This window comes from Paramormyrops kingsleyae, chromosome 11, assembly GCF_048594095.1.
Source record: "Paramormyrops kingsleyae isolate MSU_618 chromosome 11, PKINGS_0.4, whole genome shotgun sequence".
NCBI lineage: Eukaryota > Metazoa > Chordata > Actinopteri > Osteoglossiformes > Mormyridae > Paramormyrops > Paramormyrops kingsleyae.
In genome coordinates, this window is record NC_132807.1 from 13,581,454 (window position 1) to 13,603,036 (window position 21,583).

The following is a 21,583-nucleotide window of genomic DNA, read 5'->3' on the forward strand; positions in this document are numbered from 1 at the left end:
AGACCGCAATTTACGTGTGGCTTTAAAACAGTGCTAAAGGGATTAAGGATTCCTTTGTAGGTGTAATATATTAAATACATAGGCCAAACTCAACCTGTAAATCACAACTGGTGTTAATATATAAATAAAAACAAGCAACGTGATATAATTATAAAATATTGTTGTTCAGAAACATTCAGAAAAATAGAAACATTCCCTTTTCAAAAGACTTTCCCAGAACTTCGACCCCTTTGAAGGCATCTGAAAGTTAGTGCGCCCTTAACGTTGATTTAATCTGGCTGGTTAACGCTACAAGAAAATACACTTTTTGCGCACTGGTCATTGTCAAGCAATGAAAATAACAAATAAATAAATAAAATCGCCATTACACAAATTCCACAAAATCAGTAGTATGTGAAGCCCCAAGAAAAGCAGCACTTCCATAATCTTTAATCATTAATACTTGCATAATACTTCATGAAGGAGACCTAGATCAAATCATACTTGCATCGAGATTGGCCCCAAAGAGTCGGTAGGGGAACTAATGCCTACGGTACTAAGCGACCCCCCCCCCCACCCCAGATCACCGAGACTCACACACACACCGACACACATTCTTCTTCCTCTCAAACCCTCGTTAACTTAAGTCGCTTGACAGGGTAGGATGAAAATGAGGCAGAGACTTCGTTAACTCCTCAGTGTGAGCGCGTCCGTACCGAGACACCGCCACACGGGATCCTATCACTATGGGAGCTATTTGTACTGCGAGGGACTTTTGTTTGTTTTTGCTCTTGTTAAATACTCACCAAAGTGTCGCTATTGGAATGAATCGAGGTAAGTCGTCGCACATTACCCGACTGCTCTGTTCATTCACCCGATTGCTGCTCCTTTGTTTTTTTATTATGCCCTTAATTTAATTTTATGCAGTTATTTTCGATAAAATATTCAAAATACACTATCATGATATTATTTATGCAGTTATGTGTCTGCATTTATTATGCTCTGCATTTTGCATATTCTGCCTTCAGAAATATACTTTGAAAACAAATGTAATCGTGTCTTTTGTTTGAAGTTTGTAAATATCGAGCAGCTAAATAAAATAGGACTAAGAAGTACACGAGATAAACTTTTAAATATCTGTTGTATAAGATGTTTCGCATCATTTTTGAAACAGTTGTTAAACGGACTATGTTTAAATTATATAGCCTATGAATAGTGGAGCTAATGTATAATTAAACGGATGTCACAGCTTGTCATACGTATTCATATAGAAAATGTTCGTGGTTTTAATCATTACAAATACAGACCGATGCCTGGACGGAAGGAATGTGTGCCACATTGACGCTGTTTGTCAGAATACACCGGCTTCATACAAATGCACGTGTAAAGCGGGATTTGCAGGGGACGGGACACAATGCGAAGGTAACGCCAGTCAATTAGCATTGCTTGCCAAAATTAAAAATTATGAAGATCGCAGTATTGCCTTAATATTATAATGAACTTTTAAAATTTTATTTCGCGTTTGATAAATCTTCTGAACGTTTAATGCCATATTGCTTGCTGCCAAACGAGTTTGTATGTTTATACGGATTATATTGCTTTGTTTATAATTTTTATAATATACATTATTCATAAAACTTAATTTGTGTCCTTTTCTTAGACATTGATGAATGCGATATCGAGTATAACGGCGGCTGTGTGCACGAATGCAACAACATACCGGGCAACTACCGGTGCACGTGCCACGACGGATTCATGTTGGCACATGATGGACATAACTGTCTAGGTGAGACGCACTTAAGATGCATTATGGTACAGAAATCTGCTAATGCCCGATTCGGTCTGCCAGACTTCAACGATGTAAGACAGCTGTTTTTACAGTATTGTGGTGTAATTTTTCTGGAGAACTGCAATTTTCATTGTCCCAAAATAAATAAATAAATACATAAATAAAAACTGAAGACGGTTGATACTTACAAAGTTCATAACAAAAAAATATTTTTTAAGGAAACAGTCCACAGGACGTCAAGAAATACATCTTTATTTAGAAAGTTTTCTTGAAATTTTATGTGCCAGATGAAAAATCGATTGCTTCTTATAGAAATCCTTATGAAATACCTATACGCAATTATACTGCAAATCTTACAAAACAACAAAAGTTTGATTGCTGTTTTTGAATGCTTGTACAATAAAGAACATTCGAGATTCAAACACCATCCATATATAATGCTGCGATTGTTTTAAGTGATTTTGAGATATATTTCTACCAGTATTCCCAGTTACATGGGGACTCAGTCTTTTGGCTGAATGGAGCTTTCTGAAGGTCTCTCTCTTCCTAGATGTGGATGAGTGTATGTTCAACAATGGCGGCTGTCAACAGGAGTGTGTCAACACCATGGGCAGCTATGAGTGCCGCTGTAAGCAGGGCTTCTTCCTCAGCGATAACCAGCACACCTGCATCCACCGCTCTGTAGGTGAGTCTCCAGCCGGCCGTCACCCACGTCCCAATCCCAGGGTTGCTCGGGGAGATGATGTCTACTGCGGCCGCTCCAGCATAGATTTGAAACCATCTCAGTGCAGCACATGCTTTCATTAAGAAGTGAATAGAAAATATCTAATGAAATTTCAGACAAGAGGGCGGTTCAACGATTCAATCGCAAACAGCGCCGCTGAAATTAAACTGTTGCCGGAGTATCTGGGAAGGCCCGGGATGTAGCTGCTTGGCAGTGTCAGGGCCGCCGTGGAGATTTACGGAGCTAATTTGTAAACGCTCACATATAAGTGTGTGATTGACACCACAATGGGGATGATGGCTTTTAAGTTGGGTTGCCTTTTTCTGGTATTATCTATAGTAGCCCGGCCCCAAAAGACTCACGCTGTGGGAAAAGAAGATTCAGGTCCCTGGGAACAAAAACAAGTTAATAACTGCGGACCTCAGGCCTTTGTGAGCAATGTCATAGATGAGAATAAAGCACTTTTTTTTTAACGTGTCCAATAGTTTCTCATCCGCATGTATTGTTGTGTGACTCTCTCTCGGTTAGTTTAGTTTAAGGCGTGCAGCCCTTCTTGCCGTATATGGTTACGCAGCAGCAGCAGTCTTTCATACCACAGGTAAAGAGTGCCAGTTCTTCACAGCAGCCTACTAAACTAATGTGACATCAAAGCTTGAGGGTCACCTTCACTGCTGACCCAATCCATGCAAGATAATGACAAGGGTGATTTTAAGGACTCAAATCTGACCACCTGTTTGTGGTTTAAAAACAAAGGCAGCTGAGCCACTGCAGCTCGGATTCTGAAAAGACGGACTGACTCGAAGTATCTCTGGGCTGCATAAAGGAAGGTATCTCACCGCTGGCTTGGCAAACAAACGTGAGAGGGACCCTGAAGGGTGTCCTGTAAAGTAAAGCTCTTAAGCATTTCAAGTCGACATTAGCTGGAGAGCCATTTAGAGCGGGGGCACCTCCCCCACGTTTGTTTCTGTACTTCTGAAACCTCATGCCTCAGAGGGAAACCTTTTGCTTTCCCCACAGATGGGTCCAGCCCTTTGTCCCTTGCGATTTGCTGCTCTTACCCCCCAAACCCCCTTTGATATGCTTGAATAACGCTCCTCCGGCCTGCTTCATTTGGCCCGTGTGTCTGACCGGTCCGCCACATTCATACGTTGGGTGCAAAGCCCGGCTCTGTGGCTGGGGCGGGATCCACTCACGCTCCGTCGAGTGGCGTCAAGCTCGGGACAAAAATGGGAATCCCGTCACGATGTTTTCCTTCTCAAGGGAGACCTCTCTGAAAATATACACTGAACATAACAGCTGCACATGGAGTGTTTCTGATCACTGGTTCATAGATAATGGGTTTTAAGGAGTGCTTAGCAGACATCTCTTTATGTATACATATAGATCAGAGGCATAATTTGTGATTCTCTGTTGTGGAGAGAGGCATTTGATGGATGATGTGTCATGAATTTATGTCCAGTTTCTCTGCCCCCTTTAGACAGCCGCACGTAATGTATCCATCTTCCATAATCTCTCACTCAGCGTTAGAGTCCCAGGAAGCGTAGGGCGAATATCAGGTAAACAGCCAGGATTGGATGCAAATCCCATAATATATGAGCATAATTCTTCCACGCTGATGAAACAAGCCGCAATCGTGAGGATCCTTGGAAAAAGTGTATTTTACATTAGAATGTTCTAGAAGCAGATACTACGGCGGTTAAGGAGCTGAACTCTTTATCACATGTTGGTATTACAGGGGTGTGTGCTGATTTGTACAGAGGGAATGTACTTAGCCTGAATTCCACACTTGTGCACAGTGAGTGAGTTTTGATTCTTGTGTCTCAACATCTATAAAGTTTCTGGAATATGGTGGATCATCTCTCTATGCGTCGTTAGTTGCGATCACTCGGGGCTATTTTAAGCCTATCCCCAAGTATGAGTTTTTAGCCTCGATGCCTATTATCTTAAAACAAAAAATAGTCAAGCCCCAGGTAAACTTGACTTAGCCTCTGATCTTTTCAATAGCTGGAAACTCCCCTGCTCTACGCTGCTATGGTGTCTTACTGCTTGGCTCTGATGCTTTATGCTGTTGCATGATGCTGACCCTCTTTGTTTCCCTTCTCTCACCAGAGGGGCTTAGCTGCATGAATAAGGACCACGGCTGTGCCCACATTTGCAAGGAGACGCCCAAAGGGGGCGTGTCCTGTGAGTGCCGGCCTGGCTTTGAGCTGGCCAAGGACCAGAGGGCCTGCACATGTACGTGCCTTCATTCTGCTCACAAAGTCTACCAATGGCTCGGTTTAAATGCATTCTTCTATCAGGAGAAAGGGCTGAGACTTTTCACAAACCTATGTGCCTTGTGTGTTCTTGTCCAGTAACCTGTAACCATGGAAATGGAGGTTGCCAGCACATATGTGAGGATACAGAGCAAGGGCCTATATGCAGGTGTCATATGAGGTACGCCCTGCACTCTGATGGGAGATCCTGTGTAGGTAAGAATAACTTCATAACAGAAAGGGTAACCCCTGCATAAAATACTGTAGATGAGGGATGCTTGGGGCCATTTATTAAAATATATGACAGAATAATTGTACTTTGGAAAACCAATTGACCAGGTGAAACCATTGAGAGTTTGATGGTCCCAAATAATTTTTGAATCCATCTATAGTTACTGTACTACATATTATACTGTATAGTGCTACTGTAGTATATACTATGTTGTACACCACTATTATACTATACTATACTGTTAAATACTATTAATACTACTGTACTATATACTGGGGTGGGGGCAATATGGCCAAAATGTCATATCGCAATATTTTTAGTTAGATTCATGATCCACGATATACATCATGTTTTTTTTTTGCTTGCAAATTGAATTCTATGTAGTAATGACTGTTTCCTCATGTAACCAGCAATTCTATCCTTACTAGAACCTCTGCTTGTAGTACTATTATAATAAACTTCATTAATTATTAAGGTATGTTAAATAGTGTACATATAAAATAAAGAAATGCTTTACAACAACAGCTGTAAAACATGTAATACTAAAGTGTTAAAAGTTGTGAGTACAAAAGAACATTAATTTCTTCGTTTTATAACTCTGCAATTCTGAACTCAGTTTACAGCAAATGCAAACAAATAATAATAGATTAATAAAGTTACTTCTTTTGCCAGCTGCTATATGAACAGTATCTTTGCAGAGTTTATACATTACAGTTGATTGGTCCACATTGGATTTTGCAAATCCAAACCATTCCCACAGAATCAAAGTATAACCTTTTTTTGGAACCAGTGTGAAGCTCTGTCTAGCTGCACTTATGTCAATAGACTCCTCAAAAATACACGTTTGTAATGTGATATTGCCTCACTTGTACGTCACTTTAGAGAAAAGTGCTATATCACGATTCTTCGGTATCTCTGAAATTCTTCTCATGGATAATTAAAAATTGTCGTTGTGTATCCTGCCACTACCAGATACTATCATCCATTTCTGGTTACACCCCCATTGCAATAGAACCATAACATTTTCCTTGGTCATGTCAGTGGCGTCCCCTGGACCTTCCCCTTCTGGGCACGGCAGCAGTCCTCCCCGCCTTGCCAGCACCTGGCTCCGATGCCTCATTCTGCAGCTTCTTTCCTGTCCCCTGCCAGCGGTTTGATAGCAATCAGGCAGTATGGAGCCTTGTGGCTTTGTCTGTGCCTGTAGTGCCTGTCTGGCCCTGCGATTATTTGCTCTCTGTCTCCAAATACATCTCAAATCAAATGCTTATTTCACTGATACAGACCCTGTCAGTAGCTGCTGCTTTATCTGACATAAGCACAATGTCAACTGTGCGGCATAAGCGTGAACAGGCCTCTGTTACTCTGAGACGTGCAGGCGGACAGATAGTGAATCTGTGTGTTTGCCCATAGTCACTTCCTTCAGCCCCTCCCAATGGCATCATAGCCAAGGTGTCTGTCGATTGTTTTCTGTGGAGCAGAAGACATGCCAATGTCTTTGTCAGGAATGATTGTTAGAAATACGTCTGTTTTCTTGTTTTGTCCATTTCGCACTTGTTACGTAATAGTAGCAGAAGGCTGTCATGCTGTCATCCGTGTCTGTTTTTTTTTTTACCTGACTGTGCCCGGATTGGAGGGCCGCATGTACGCCCAATAGCGTGAGTGATCCTGCCAGCGTCAGTGGACAGCAGTGAGGGCTGCCTGCTTTTCTTGTCCGTCCGCTGATGTCATGCTGTCGGCCGCTTGCCCCTGTCTTCTTGCCACAGAGCGGGACGAGTCCCTGGCAGAAGGTTCCGAGCACAACGCCACGCTCCTGGCCGAAGTGGACAAGCGGGTGAAGCGACGGCTGCTGATGGGTAATTTAATGCTCCTCTGGCTGCCTGTGGATGCTGCGCCTTCAGCGACGTCTCAGTATAACGCGCTGCTGTAAACAGTCCTTTGTTTCATTGGCTGCTTTTTCTATTTATACCTACAAAATGATCACAAACAGAGTGGCCATGCCACCGATTTCCACAAGCCCGTTTTTACAGATAAGTTCTCTGTTATTGTCAGGTTATAAGCAATATAAACAGATTCATTCCGACCAGCAAAACAAACATTTAATCAGTTTGTGTCAGTTTATCTAATAATGTTATAATAATGTTTACTGCATTTGATTTTGACATAAATAAATTATACACATTATATTTTAGAGATATTAGTTGAATTAGCGAAGTTATTTAATCATTTGTGAAATAAGTGTGTGAAATAAATTGGTGTTAAACTATTCAGCTGCTTAATAATTTTTAAGACTCAGAATTAGGTAATAATAGATGAATTAATTTTGGAATTAATTTATTTTAAGGAGGAACAAAATACATGTTATTTTTTGAAGTATTTCTCAGCTAATAAAAAATAGGTTTAATTGAAAATGCAAGTCCACAGGTATTGAATGTATCGCAAAGTGATTTAAAAAAATTGATCAATCTGTTTGTGCAATTGATAGTTCAGATAATGAAACTGAGTTCAGTGCTAAACTGGGGCAGAGTTTTACCATCAAGACAGAGCAGAGTACCACTGTTCTATAGATCCATCGTAATATTTATGGATGTGGTTATAAATCTGTGCTTTAAACTTCACAACGTTTCATAAACGCCTTTCTGAAATATTTTGGCTTAATTATATAGCTGTGTAGACAGAAAATAATAGCTTTCATTCTGATCTTTGTGTTTTTCTGCAGAATTTCAGACTTCTAAGGATCTTTAAGTCAGACCAAAGAAATTAACTGCAAATGGACTACTTATAAAATTACTGGCTTGGTAATGCAATAAAAATGGTAGATGCAGTGACACCATGAGAAATATCTAAAACCATCTAAGCTGCCAAGGACTGATCATTTTTAACTTGAAAGCATTTTAGCTTTATAAGCCTAGATGTCCTTCCAAAAACCTCTCTAATATGTAACGTTGTCTTCATTACTTAAGCCTGATTTACTTCCTCAAACGGTGAATGTTTCTGTGAGCACAGGTCCTGAACACAGTGTAACGTCCCTGCGAAATATCTGCACACAGTGTAATGTCCATGTGAAAGATATACATACAGTGTAATGTCCCTGTGAAAGATCTGCACACAGTGTAATGTCCATGTAAAAGATATACATACAGTGTAATGTCCCTGTGAAATATCTGCACACAGTGTAATGTCCATGTAAAAGATATACATACAGTGTAATGTCCCTGTGAAAGATCTACACACAGTGTAATGTCCCTGTGAAAGATCTGCACACAGTGTAATGGCCCTGTGAAACATCTGCACATAGTGTAACGTCCCTGTGAAAGATCGTAGTTCAATAAGAAATGAATGATGCTAAGAAAGCAGTCTAAGAGCTGAGGCTCAAAGAGCACAGGTAGTGATGTTATCATCCATCCATCCATCCATCCATCCATCCATCCATCCATCTTCCACCCGCTTATCTGGGTCAGACTGGGGCATACCAGTCCATAGCAGGGACGTACACACTCACATACTTTATGGGTAAATTGGCAACTAGCAACACCAGGTAGTTTGGACTGTGGGAGGGAACCTGACTACCCAATGGAATCAAACATGACATGGAGGGGACATGCAAACTCATAAACCTGGAGGTGTTGGCCTTAAAAGCTGTGCGATTATTATTATTATTATTATTATTATTATTATTGTTGTTGTTGTTGTTGTTGTTGTTGCTGTATGAAGTGAGTGCATTTCACCAGCATTGAATCTTCCTGCCTACCAATCAGTGGGTCTTCATCTCTACCTGAGGCCGTTTTGTGGCTTATTCTGTCGCTGTGATTTTGACAGACCCATTGTGACACCTCCCTGTCACCCGTCTCCTTTCAGAAACCTGCGCTGTGAACAACGGCGGCTGCGACTGCACCTGCAAGGACACGTCCACTGGGGTTCGCTGCAGTTGTCCAGTGGGCTTCACCCTGCAGCCTGATGGAAAGACATGCAAAGGTTGGGTGTCAAGCTGTGGCTCCATGCTGCGTGGGGGGGCGTTGTCTCAGTGACATGTGCGTGCCGTCTCTGCTGGCATCGTTGCAAATCGGATATCATTTCTGTGCACTGAATGACAGTGAGTTTCTATTCATATTTATACAAAAATGTGTTAGCATTGACAACAAATGGTTGATGTTTAAGATTAACCATGCTGTTATTTAGTTAACTTTGTAAGTAATTATTAATTATTATTATATGTAAGCATTGGTTTTGACATTAATCTAAATCATGAGAAATTTATCTTCACATGTTCAGAACTTCAGGCTGCTCCACTGGAAAGGGAACATTTACCCATAATCCTTTACCCATTTTACCCATAATCCTTTGCCTCAGACATAGACGAGTGCACTGTCCACAACGGCGGCTGCCAGCAGTTCTGCCGGAACACCATAGGCAGCTTCGAGTGCAGCTGCAGGAAGGGCTTTAAGCTCCTCACCGATGAGCGCTCTTGCCAGGGTAAGGCTGCTTGGCTTCTTTGTGTCTCTGCTGGGGGGCGGGAGGGGGGGTTGCTATGAAGAAAACCTACAAACAACACCAGTGGCGACTTGCTGGATTCCTTTGAAGATCTTTAACGGGAAATATAATAGTGCTAACTGCTAGGATGTGTTTCTGTAAAATGCTAAGATGGCCACCTCGATACTGCTGGAACGCTCCTTCCTGTGGCTCTGACAGGAGCTTGGGAGTTATCTCTGAGCTGTTATCTCTTAAGCCTTAAATGGATGATGCGAGAATTTATTGTAACCATATTCTGTCATACCCCCCCCCCCCCCCGCCCCCGCCACCCACCAACACATTGCCAGTGGAGGGTGAAACTACTGCGCCATTGATGAGCCACTGTCTCCCACTGCAGATATAGATGAGTGCTTCTTTGAGAGGACTTGTGAGCAGACATGCGTGAACTCCCCCGGAAGTTTCCAGTGTGTATGCAATAAGGGCTACACCTTGTATGGGATGGCCCATTGTGGAGGTAAGATGCACAGTACTGAGATAGGCCTTTATCGAATCATTTCTCAAATTCCCAGGCTTGTTTTTTTTACAGTGGTAACTACAACAAACCACAACATTCAAAAAATAATGAATGGCCAAAGACGTCATGCAAAGATTATATGGCAGTGAGGGTCTGGCTGTAAAGGCTAACCGAGGACTCGTGGCAATTGCCCCATTGTCCACACCCCTCCGCAGATATCGACGAGTGCAGTGTGAACAATGGGGGCTGCCAGCACGGCTGTGAGAATACGATGGGCGGCTTCCTGTGCCACTGCCATGCCGGCTTCAGGCTGCACTGGAACAAGAAGGATTGCATCCGTAAGAAACTCCGCCAGTGTGACCCCTGTCTGTCAGCCCTCACTGCATCCACGCGCTGCAGCTTTCAGGCTGATCACAAGGCGCCACCGTCGCTGTAATCCCTCCAGTTTCTGGTTTTGCTTCCTTCACTGCTAATCGCTGCACATCACCCATTAGAGGTTATTGTGATTGTGGTTTTATTTCTTATAGGAGCAGATGATCAGGCAGCAGCTAGAGCCCTGAAGCCGACGCTGAACTGCACTAAGGTGGAAGGCGGTGACCGCTGCCTCCTCAACTGCCAGTCCCAGGTTCACATTAGCGGCGGTAAGAATTGCTGATGGCTGCCCTTCACGTCTCGACTTGCCACCTGTTTTTGCACTCTCTGTATCCATTCTATCTCGTGTTTATCTCTGTTTTCCCTGGGTTTCTGTGTTTTGCAGGGACTGAGGATTCCTACACGGTGACCTGTGGAATGCCGCTACTCTGCTTCACTGGAGGACAAAGGAACCAGAGCGGATCTCAGTGCTCAGGCGAGTACCCCCCCGTGGCAGCTCTGCCCCGGCCCATGTCGTGCACCAGCGCAGCCGTGTCGCGCACCAGCGCAGCCGTGTCGCGCACCAGCGCAGCCGTGTTGCAGCTTTGTTAGAGCCCGTAGTCTGACAAGGACTGTTACTCCAGTGAAGTAAACCACGCTTTAATGTGTCCTTCTTCTTATAGGATCAGACATGACGAGGCTGCCTCGGATTAAAACCACGGCTACATTTAAATCAGGCTCAGGGAAGTGCAATTTGAAAAGGAGTCAAGAGAAGCTGAAACAGGGAGTGAATGCTGCTTTGTCAGGTATAGAAGACACATAAACACCCCAGATGGCTGCAGGTTAAATCTGGATACTGCTGTTGAACCCTTGAGTAAGACACTAAATCTGAATTATTTAAATTAACATGAATCTGCATAAACCAATGAAACAGAAAGTTTCATTGGACTCTCCGTAACAGTGTACAATGCAAAGTATGGCATTGAAAAGACTAAATTTATCAAAAACTCTTACACAGCCCTTTGCTGGAAAGCTTTAAGCAGCTTTTCTTTCTCAATTGGTCTCATAATGGTTTATGTTATTTACTTTAAAAATAATGAATTTTGCTTCATACACGTTTTATGGTGCCATAAAAACGGTTTATTATAAAAGTCAAAATGTCGTCGTTTATAAAACCAGTGGGGAAAAAAACCTGTTGTTTTGTGGTGTGAAAAATTCCCTTTCAGTCCCTGGGCTTACTCTAATCCATTTCAAAGGTTTTTAAAGCTTCTGAAAGACGTTTTGAATTTTTTAAAGTTTCTTTATGGTGTATCTTTGATCTCGAGATTCTCATTTGCTGGAGTATACTTCAGAGTTACTGACAGTGTCTCTTTGCTGACAGACAGAAAAAGTCCTGTGACGGAGAACGTCCACTTCAGCTTCGTCAGCCTGCACTGCGTGTCCTCAGACCACTGGCCGCGCAGTCGTCACGGTCGCAAGGCGGGAGAAGGTGACAGCTCGTCCATCACTGCGGAGTTCGAGCTGGACGTGAACTTAGAGGAGGTAACAGGTTGGTTTCTCCCGTTTTGGCTCTCGCCAGGAGCAGCAGTTCATTGGGGGGTAGAATGTGGACTAGTCATGGTGCTTTGAAGGGATCCTGCTCTTAAATTCGTGCAGTAGTAGGTCCCATAGGGGCGTAAAAATTCCTTTTCGGCACAGAGAGCTGCGACTTGGGCTGCGTGCGCCGCCGTGCCCAGAAGCGCCTGCGCAAGACCATCCGCACCCTGCGCAAGTCCATCAACCGGCAGCAGTTTCATCTCCACTTCGCCGGCCTGCAGTACCAGATGGGGAAGATGGCGAACCCGACCTCGGAGACGCCAGAGCTCTGCGGCACGGGACAGGCGCCGCTGAACCAGAAGTGTGGTACGTGCTTTCATCGACTTGGCTGGGCCAGCAAAAATAGGTGGAAAAATATGTTTCCCTACCAACATACAGGGGTTGAAGTGCTGTTGTTTTAGGTGGAGAGTGTCCTGACTGAACCTGACTTTGGTTATAGAAATCTGTCAACTTTTGTGGATCCTACAAAGCTGCCTTTTCCCAGGCTACACTGGTCATTGCCCCCCCCATGAAGTACCCTCTCATCGCCTGGCTTGGGGATAGTTCGGTTCCCCCAGTTTGTCGAGTTCCCACTGAGACCTTATCACCCTAAATGCAGTAACCCTAATGACGCTTAAGACAATTTCCCTTTCATTGTAATCCTGCACCCCAAACTAAGCTTTTTTAATTGGCCAGGATAAGGTCAGGTCAGACATTATCCTTAAAACAATTCTGAGATATGTTCAAGTAAATGATGTCATCTGTTCAGTCATGTCGTAACCTGAGCTCACTGTCACTGCACTGCAGTTAAAGGTGGCGATGTTGAAAAGACAGACTAGCAGAGGCACTGCACTTATTTCACACACATCTTCAATGAGACTCACATCCCCCCTGCTGCCAGAGGAACTATATATTTTCCCTTCCCACCCTCACCCCCCCCCCCCACCTCACAACCCCCTCTGGCTCCAATCACTAAGTGCAGTTAGTCCCTTTCAGTTTGCCCACTCCTCTGTAAATCCCAGTGTGGCTCCCCAGTGCGCCAATGGAGTGGTAGCCTCACCGCTGGGGTCACTGCCTCTCAGAGGAGTGCTGCAGGCTGGTGCGATCGGTGCGACTGCCACTCTCCAGTCATCCCATCAACGTGCATGTTTACTGTGGCCTTGTGTCGCAGCTATCATCGAGACTTAATTAGCACACGATGTGTCTGAGTTGCACATGTCTCTTTAGTGTGAGACGTTAAAAGCCAAAACAGGCACAAAACAGCAAAACAAACATTCGCCGCCCCCGGCGAGCGCCTCCGCGCCGAGCCGCTCCAGTTCGCGGCTTTCTGCCGCTATCTCCCTCTTTGTGAGCATTGTAGCGGCTTGTTAGCCTGTTTGTTTTTGGCTGGGGAGACACGGTAGAGCACTGTGTATTCCAGCGGAGGGCCTAAGTAACCAAAATCCCCCCCTTGCAGCCTCGGCCGGCGTGACCCCAGCCGGTGAACTGCTAGGGGGAATTGACTTCATCGACACCATGGGAATCAATTAGCATCAGCTGTTTGGAGCCCTTTTTGCGAATGGCGGGGAGCGATTGGGAAGAAGAGAATGAGGAGAGTCGGAATCCTGACCCCTTTTATTGGGTTCAGCTCCTTACCACTGTGATACCATAGTGTTTGCCTATGTCATCAAGTGGGCAAGAGCTGCAGAGCTGAATAGCACTGAAAAGTCCTTTAAACCTCTTTGGGGCCATCAATTCGAGGACTCTATAGAATCACCCTTTTGCATTTGAAAGGCTTCAAGGTTTTTTTCTATCTCACTCTCTCCACCTCCCCCCCCCCCATCCTCCCACCCCCATCAAATAAAAGCGGTTGAAGACAATGTGATGGTGGTTCCTCATGGTCATTCAGGATAAACAAAAGGTGAAAAAAATGAACTGCTCCTGAGAGAATGACATTTTCTTTCTTCTGAGAATCGAGCAATTTGCTGAGGCATATATAATAGGCCCACCATTAGGGCTCAGCGCTCTCGTTATCCCAGTATGAGTGGTGCACCGGCGGCCAGCTCTGGGGGGTGCAGGTGAAGGGCCCTCTGCCAGTTAACCCTTACAAGTGTGTGTGCTTGACTTGCTAGTTATAGAAATTGAAATAACGTGCAAGATATTCCTCAAACTTTAAAAAAGCACTCAGGCCCCTTCTCCCTTGCCAAAATTTCATTTGTTTTCTTCAGAAAGAAAACACAGCAAACCAGTAATTCTGTAGAGGTATATCAAAGAGTTGCCATTAAAAATGGTCAAAGATGCTTGAGTAAGGTCAAGCCACAAGCCCAGATTGCAGTCACCACATTAATCGCAGTCACAGTAGTATGTGTTTTCAACAGCAGTAGGTTTTATTCGCTTTGCCCAAACTCACACGTGTTTCTGATTGCTGAGGTGCAGGAAGACGTTTGATGTTGAATGGAAAGGCAGCTTTGGAGGAGTCCTGCTCACTGCTTGATTATTTTTCCATTGCCAACTTAGTTACGTTTGTATTTGCTATTCAAACAACTTAATGAAAAGTTCTTAAGGTGGCCAGGGATCATTCTGGTTCCTCATCCAGTCCCTTTAAATTCCTTCCCCTTACCTAGTGAGCTGCAGCGTTGGAATGTACTATGATGGCGAGCAGGGGAGGTGTGTACTTTGCCCAGCTGGAACATACCAAGACGAAGAAGGCCAGGTGTCATGCGAAATCTGTCCTAGACCAGAAGGGGCCAGCAATCTCTGGAGAGTGGGGGCCCGAAACATCTCAGAGTGTGGAGGTAAGAGTCAGAAACATAATTTGGTCAATTGGTGGTAAGAGTTACATGCCTTTTCATCAGTGCATTATAAGCTATGACCTTAACAAGAATTTTCACGTTTTAGAAAAGTACTTCAATTAATATTAGTTTGTAGCAATCGGTAGTAATACTGCAAGTAATGACAACACTGTTATTTCTTATTTATTAGTGGAGCTGTGTAAGTCCCACTGAGTCTTTCTAGACCACTTCCAAAGAGTATGAATTAAACCTCTTGTGAGGTTCTGAAACACACAGGAAGCTAGAAACTTCGATAAGGATCTCACAGATTGAAGTCACCTATGCCGCAGCAGAAAGCCTCTTTTTGGTGGCTGAGCACAGCCCTGAAATAAGCCACCATGTTTTGGTTCCACAAACTTTGCTCTGTCATCCAGTTAACGGCTGTACAGCAGATGCCATCTCCCACTTTCTTCAAACAGACTAAACAAAAAGAGCTATCAGAGAATCTTACTTGCAGCTAGTTTTGTTAAAGGCCATTCAGGGTATGTGGAAAGAAAGGACTCTTAGATGATGGATAATACACAAAATGGTCAGAGGTTTTTGGACACCAGTTGTCCAACATCTCATTCTGAAACCAAGGGCATTACTATAACATCAGCCCATGTTTATTGCTCTAATAGCCTGTGTTCTTTGGGGAAAGCTTTCCTTTTCATGTCCAGACGTTGGAGGTGGGATTCAGGCTGGCTAATCGGGTCCTTTTCTGAGAGCCTGCGTCGTTACCACTTGAAACCAAACTTGCGCCCAGAAGTTTCCATTTTAGAATGATCTGATTTGCTGTTGAACAGGGCAGCTGTATAGCAGGACAAACCGACTTGTTGGAAGGATGGAATCCTATTATGTGCCAGATTGAAAGTCATTAACCTCTTCTGTACGGCCATCCATTCTGCTGCCATTGTCTTGCTGGTGATTGTATGGCTGTGTGCTTAATTATGCACTCATACCAGCATGTGTAGCTTTATCGACCAGTTCCTCTAATTACTAGGGGTGTTCACTTATTTTTGCCTATATAGGCATAGCATGATGCAGGGAATTTAAACCAACACTCTTCTGGTATTTGAAACCTTGTTCAGAGTTGTGTCATGTCTTTGTTTGCTCTCCAAGGTCAGTGTCCTGCCGGTCACTACTCTCCTGATGGCTTTGTGCCCTGCTCACTGTGCCCCCCGGGCTCCTACCAGCCTGAGGCCGGTCGCACCACCTGCTTCCCATGTGGAGGAAACCTTGCCACCAGACACGCTGGAGCTGTTTCTTTCCAGGACTGCGAGACCAAGGGTGAGAGAACGGCAATCCATTCCACAGGCAACAGAGAGCCCAACGTTCAGTCGAATGTACTGGCTCCCAGGACCCTACTACCACACCAATGGCTGTTTTTTTTTCTCCACAAAGAAAAGAACTTAGATTCTGTTCAAATAATCGAAATTCTAGTCCCAGCAAGTATCTTATTGACATACCTGTTTAAGTGAATTGGTTTGGTAAAGATATGCATCTCTGACAATGGCAGATTATTAACTGATGGATAGCAATAGCAATGATTGATCAGCATGATTTTGTTCCTTACAGTTCACTGCTCACCTGGACATTATTACAACACCAGCACGCACCGCTGCATCCGGTGTCCGCCGGGGTCTTACCAGGGCGAGTTCGGGCAGAGCTACTGCATGGCCTGTCCGGGAAACACCATGACTGACTTTGATGGCTCCACCAACATCACACAATGCAAGAGTAGGTGTTTATATCCCCCACGTGCAATGCAGGCAGGTTTCCACAGGGAGAACACATCTGGTCGAAATCTTAATGCCTAAGAAACGGAAACAGATTATGTGGAATATACAACAAAATAATAATTTAAAGTAGAATGTCTGCTTTTACTACAATGCAAAATTATATAACATCGTGTCAAAGTTTTTCTGTGTGGTGTGCACAAATGCAGAAACATATTTGTGATTTTTTTGTTTAGTGGACACTTTAGTGTAAAGTCAGAGGTACTTAGGTACTAAACAAAAGTGCAAAATACTAGAGCATCCAGTGTGACTAAGGCAAACCATTTTAATCTAACAGTCAACAATGACCAAGAGCTGGGGAAGTCAGTGGTAGGACAAGTTTAGTTGAGGTGTTTCCAGAAAAGATGGATCTTAATACATTAAATACATTTTAATTCTCAATACACATAATACATTTTTTGAGGTTGTGCGTAGGGCTGGGCATTGTTCAAAATTTTTCAATACCAGTACCAGAATGATACCTTGATTTCGATACCGGTTCCTGAGCAATACTTTCCCCGATACCAGTATGTTTTTAAATCAGTTTCAACAAGAACAACAAAAATACCTTAAACTTTACAACACATCTTTTATTTGAACAAGTCGTTGTGTCAGTTGTTTAATTACTGGGGGGGGAGCGATCGCGATCATAATGGGACACAACCTTTTATTTATATTTTACTTATACAACCCGCGAAATGATTAGAATTCATAAATTAATCTGGCCAGCAGATCGATCTATCGTTTTCCACAGCACAAAAAACGATGTGATGTTATTCCGCTAATAATTAAGCGCTGGCAACGTTGTTTCACCGCCCACACGGGCAATGTATGGAGACGCAAGCAACAAGGTATTCAATCTTATTGAGGTACAAAATAATCCCACCTGCTCTGTCTCTTTTTCTGAACGTCCGCAAAATCTCTATGGTAGAGCGGGTGCTTATGGTCAATCAATCACCAATTAATTACTGTAATTATAATAGTGCCTCCGAGGACCGATGTTCTGTCGATATATGCTGCCTTGTCGAAAAATGCTACCGTAGTGCTAATCGATAGCCCTAACCCTAACTCTTACCCTAAACCCCTAAAACCCTTACCTTAACCCTAACCCTAACCCCTAAAACCTAACCCTAATCCCAAAACGGTGGAACTGCACATGCGCAGAAAGGCTCGATAGCCCGTCTCGATAGGTAGTATTTTTCGACAGAACACCGGCACCGCTCGCACACACACCTGCATACACAGCACATCAATTCTCATTCTCTCCCGGAGTTTCATGTGGTTTGCGGCAATGTGGTCCGACACTATATGAGGGACATAATTACAAGTCGTACTGGTGCCCCTAGTTATAAAATGCAGTCGCACTATTTCCAAAAATGGTTGCAGTCTGGAACTCAGAGGAGCTACGCTTTTGTTTCCTTAGGCATTTTTACACTACACGACAAATACAAACAATAACACACACAAGCGAGCCAGTTCACAAGTTTGTCTCTGGGCGTACGTGTTTGTGTAACGTTTTGTTAGACACTTTAGATATTCACACAAGTACGCTGCATGCTTATTGGCTCACACACGCTGAGATTTACTGTTTGGGTATCGTAATTTGGCAGCGGAACATAATAAAATTTTCGATCCCCAATAGGTTCGGAGCATTTCGATCGGTACCACAAAAGTACCGAAGTTCGGTAAGCAGCCCTAGTTGTGAGAGACTGCTGAGCAGATGTAGTTGTGTAGCTCGTTCCACAGTTGATAACATCAAACATGAAACACGCCTGGTGGGAATGAAATTTGTTTTCTTGTGGTGAAGGAATCACCTGGTTCATGTTTGCTTGCTGACCTTAGAGGGCTAAAAGTCCTGTTAAGGGATTCAATGTAGACAGGTGCCATTTCATTAACGGCTCTGAAAGCAAGGACCAAGGAATTAAACTTGATGTTAGCACCCGTAGGAAGGCAGTGGAGAGCGATAAGGAGAGGTATAACCTGAGAGCAGATGCTGGCAGCCTTGTCAGTAAAGAGTTACAGTAATCAGGTTTTGAGATGACAAGTGCCTGGACAAGGAATTGAACTGTGTATACAATCACTTCAAAATAAATCTATACGATTGGTAAATGATGATCAGTGATCGTGGTGACACATTACAGAGATTGGTTTTGATGACTTTACACTGAGGTACCATCATTAGAATGCTAGAATGGCACTAATAGCACATTTAGTCTTGCTTAATGGTCTGCCACTCTCTCACAGACAGACAGTGTGGCGGAGAACTGGGGGAGTTCACTGGATACATTGAGTCCCCAAACTACCCTGGGAACTACCCCGCCAATATAGAGTGCACCTGGACCATTAATCCTCCGCCCAAGAGGAGAATCCTGATTGTGGTGCCTGAAATATACCTTCCAATTGAAGATGAGTGTGGAGACTACCTAGTTATGAGGAAAAGCTGTAAGTAAAACAGGATGCAAGCTATTACCATTACCTCATGAAGCACTGATAAACAAAGCTTTAAAGCGCTCAAAAGTGGTTTTGACCACGTTTCCCTATTTGTCAGCTTTTGCAAATTCAGTGACAACTTATGAAACGTGCCAGACATACGAGCGACCCATCGCCTTCACCTCGCGCTCCAAGAAGCTGTGGATCCAGTTCAGATCCAACGAGGGTAACAGTGGGAAAGGCTTCCAGGTCCCTTATGTAACATATGACGGTAAGCAGAGTCAGCTGATATGTGCCATTTTCTAAAGCCATTATTTAAGGATGCATATGAATTTCAGCTCAGCTAAATGTTACAGATAAAACCATGTATGTTGTACAATTTGAGAGAGACATAGCAGCAATAAACAGTTTAATGAAAAATGCCTTTTGCTTTAAAATTGGCTTTGGTTTTATATAGAACTGGATGTGTCCTATTTATATAATTTCAGAGGATTACCAAGAACTAATTGAAGACATAGTCAGGGATGGCAGGTTATATGCATCAGAGAATCACCAAGAGATACTGAAGGTGAGAAACTACTTTTGTACAGCATTTGTCAAAAATTGAGATATTAAGGTCACAATATCTGTACTACATTTGTAAAGTCACATAAACTTGTGTAATAAAATGTATTTTATTATTTTAATATTTTCTGGGAACGTCTTAATGTCTATTGAATTGTAACGCTTACACATGCCTTTGATACTGATATAAAAATTGTATACGGTCGCCATCTAGTGTACATCTAATGGTACTGTAAAATGGTATTATATTCCTATGTTGTCTGTATATTTATTGTTTTCAGTTGCAAAATGCTTTGTGTAATTGAGATTTTTCTCACTAGGACAAGAAGCTGATGAGAGCTCTTTTTGATGTTCTGGCGCATCCACAGAACTTCTTTAACTACACCGCTCAGGAATCCAGAGAAATGTTTCCTAAGTCCTTCATCCGATTCTTGCGCTCTAAAGTTTTGAGATTTCTACGGCCATAGCCTGAGGGAAACTCCTGCTCTTCACTCTGAAATGCTTCTCTTTATTATTCCTCATAGTCCTAGGGATTGTGTTGGTAACAGGGGGATATGAAAGCCACCCAGGTTCTGTCTGGGAAGGTCTAGCCTGACTTCCTCTATCACCTGAAATCCTTCTGGAATATATGATGAAGATCACAAGACAATTCTGCACTTTTCCCAAAGAGAGACAAATAAGCAGTCTTTACTATGGTATACATTGTAAGATATTTCCTCCACCAAAACTTAAATTCGATGTCCTCTGAATTTATGGATATCTGTTTCAGCAATGGTGAGAATCTTTATGATTTCCGATAAACATATAACCTTTAGTATCTGTGATTCAGAAATATATGTGAAACTTTACAAAGATTAATCACACTGCAAACTAAAGACTGATGCTATCCTGGGTAGTGGCCTGTTCATGGAAACTAATTTCAAAAGATGCTTTTTTAAAGCTTTAAGACTTTTACTCGGGCATTGTGATGAGCCACCTGTAGCCTTGGCTTTCATAGTCACTGTTTGCTGTAGACACTGTTTTTAGTATCTGCTAACTGACACTTCCTTATACAGCTATAGCAGAAAAAGCATGTTGTCTGTGTGTCACAAGACTTTTCAGTACCCATTAAACAAGGTAGTTCTTATTACATTTACAAAAAAAAATACTAATGTTTTGTATGGAAACAGGAGTAATGTAGGAAATATATAAGTGATGTTTATGAGCTGAAAACATAACAGGGGGAAAAAAACTATACATAGCACAAAAGTATCCATACGTCATATGTCTAAGAGCACTACAAAGAGAGTAGTGGCAAGTTATAGCAATTATTTGTATGAATGTCTTTTGTATATATTATGTAAAAATAAAAACACAACAACTTATTCTAGTCAACTCCATCTGTGATTTAGGTGTTTTTTTTTTATTGTAAATGTTTTTGATTTTTTTTTCTCTGTATAGTTCTGCATGTTAAAGAAATATGGACACTGTTTTCACACCAGACAACCTCTTTGCCATATTCTGAACACCTTTTGATTAACAGGACAATAGTTATAGATCAGATGACCTTGAGGTGAAAACCAAATATTTTCCCTCCTTCCCTCCCTTCTCAAAATACAACAGAGGGCACCAGAGAGGAATACAAAGTGTAAAAACTGTAAAGTTGTGTGTGGAACGAAGTGGTCTATACTTTTAGTTCACAGAAAATGCATATCTGTTTGTTTTTGTTTGTTACAGCTAACCCGTTGTAAATAAAATGAGTAAACAATCTGGAGTCGGACTTTTATAATTGTTTAGGTGCTTTTAAAAAACAGTGGAGGCACATATGTGTTACTTTAAAAAAAGAACTATTTACTATATTACACACCAAAATTTACTGGAGGGGACTGTATGTAATTTTTTTTCCCCAGTGTTCATTATATTTGCCAACACTCCGATATAAGCATGTGGGAAATGAGCTTTTGAATCCAAGTTAGTGGGATTATTATGTATTGTTGATGTTTTAAATAAATGGACCCCATTGTCATAGGAAATTTTCCAGGCACAAGACCATGGGGAGCCTGTCCCTGGGGGCTCAGGGCACAAGGGAGGGGTAAGGAGAACTTAGGTTCATCATCCTGGAAGGTACGGAGCATGCAGTGATTGCAGTGTGTTGCC

The 21,583-nt window shown here is 42.8% G+C and overlaps 1 protein-coding gene across 1 annotated transcript; it reads left to right on the forward strand.

Moving 5' to 3' along the window:
- The first annotated feature begins 583 nt into the window (after window positions 1-583).
- scube2 (signal peptide, CUB domain, EGF-like 2) lies at window positions 584-21,200 on the forward strand. The gene is made up of 23 exons (XM_023805473.2): window positions 584-813; window positions 1,285-1,401; window positions 1,640-1,765; window positions 2,319-2,453; window positions 4,602-4,727; window positions 4,847-4,963; window positions 6,743-6,832; window positions 8,835-8,951; window positions 9,327-9,449; window positions 9,844-9,960; window positions 10,176-10,298; window positions 10,488-10,601; window positions 10,718-10,807; window positions 10,995-11,117; window positions 11,693-11,860; window positions 12,010-12,213; window positions 14,490-14,660; window positions 15,798-15,965; window positions 16,254-16,415; window positions 18,698-18,895; window positions 19,002-19,154; window positions 19,372-19,451; window positions 19,768-21,200. Exons 1-23 carry the CDS (start codon window positions 726-728, stop codon window positions 19,912-19,914), a joined length of 3,057 nt encoding a protein of 1,018 aa, XP_023661241.2. The 5' UTR covers window positions 584-725; the 3' UTR covers window positions 19,915-21,200.
- The last annotated feature ends 383 nt before the right edge of the window (window positions 21,201-21,583 follow it).

Coding starts and splice junctions, on each gene's coding strand:
- scube2 (XM_023805473.2), top strand. CDS start 726: ATGGGAGCTATTTGTACTGCGAGGGACTTTTGTTTGTTTTTGCTCTTG. Junction 8,952..9,326: donor TGATGGAAAGACATGCAAAG/GTTGGGTGTCAA, acceptor CCTTTGCCTCAG/ACATAGACGAGTGCACTGTC. Junction 12,214..14,489: donor GCCGCTGAACCAGAAGTGTG/GTACGTGCTTTC, acceptor CCCCTTACCTAG/TGAGCTGCAGCGTTGGAATG.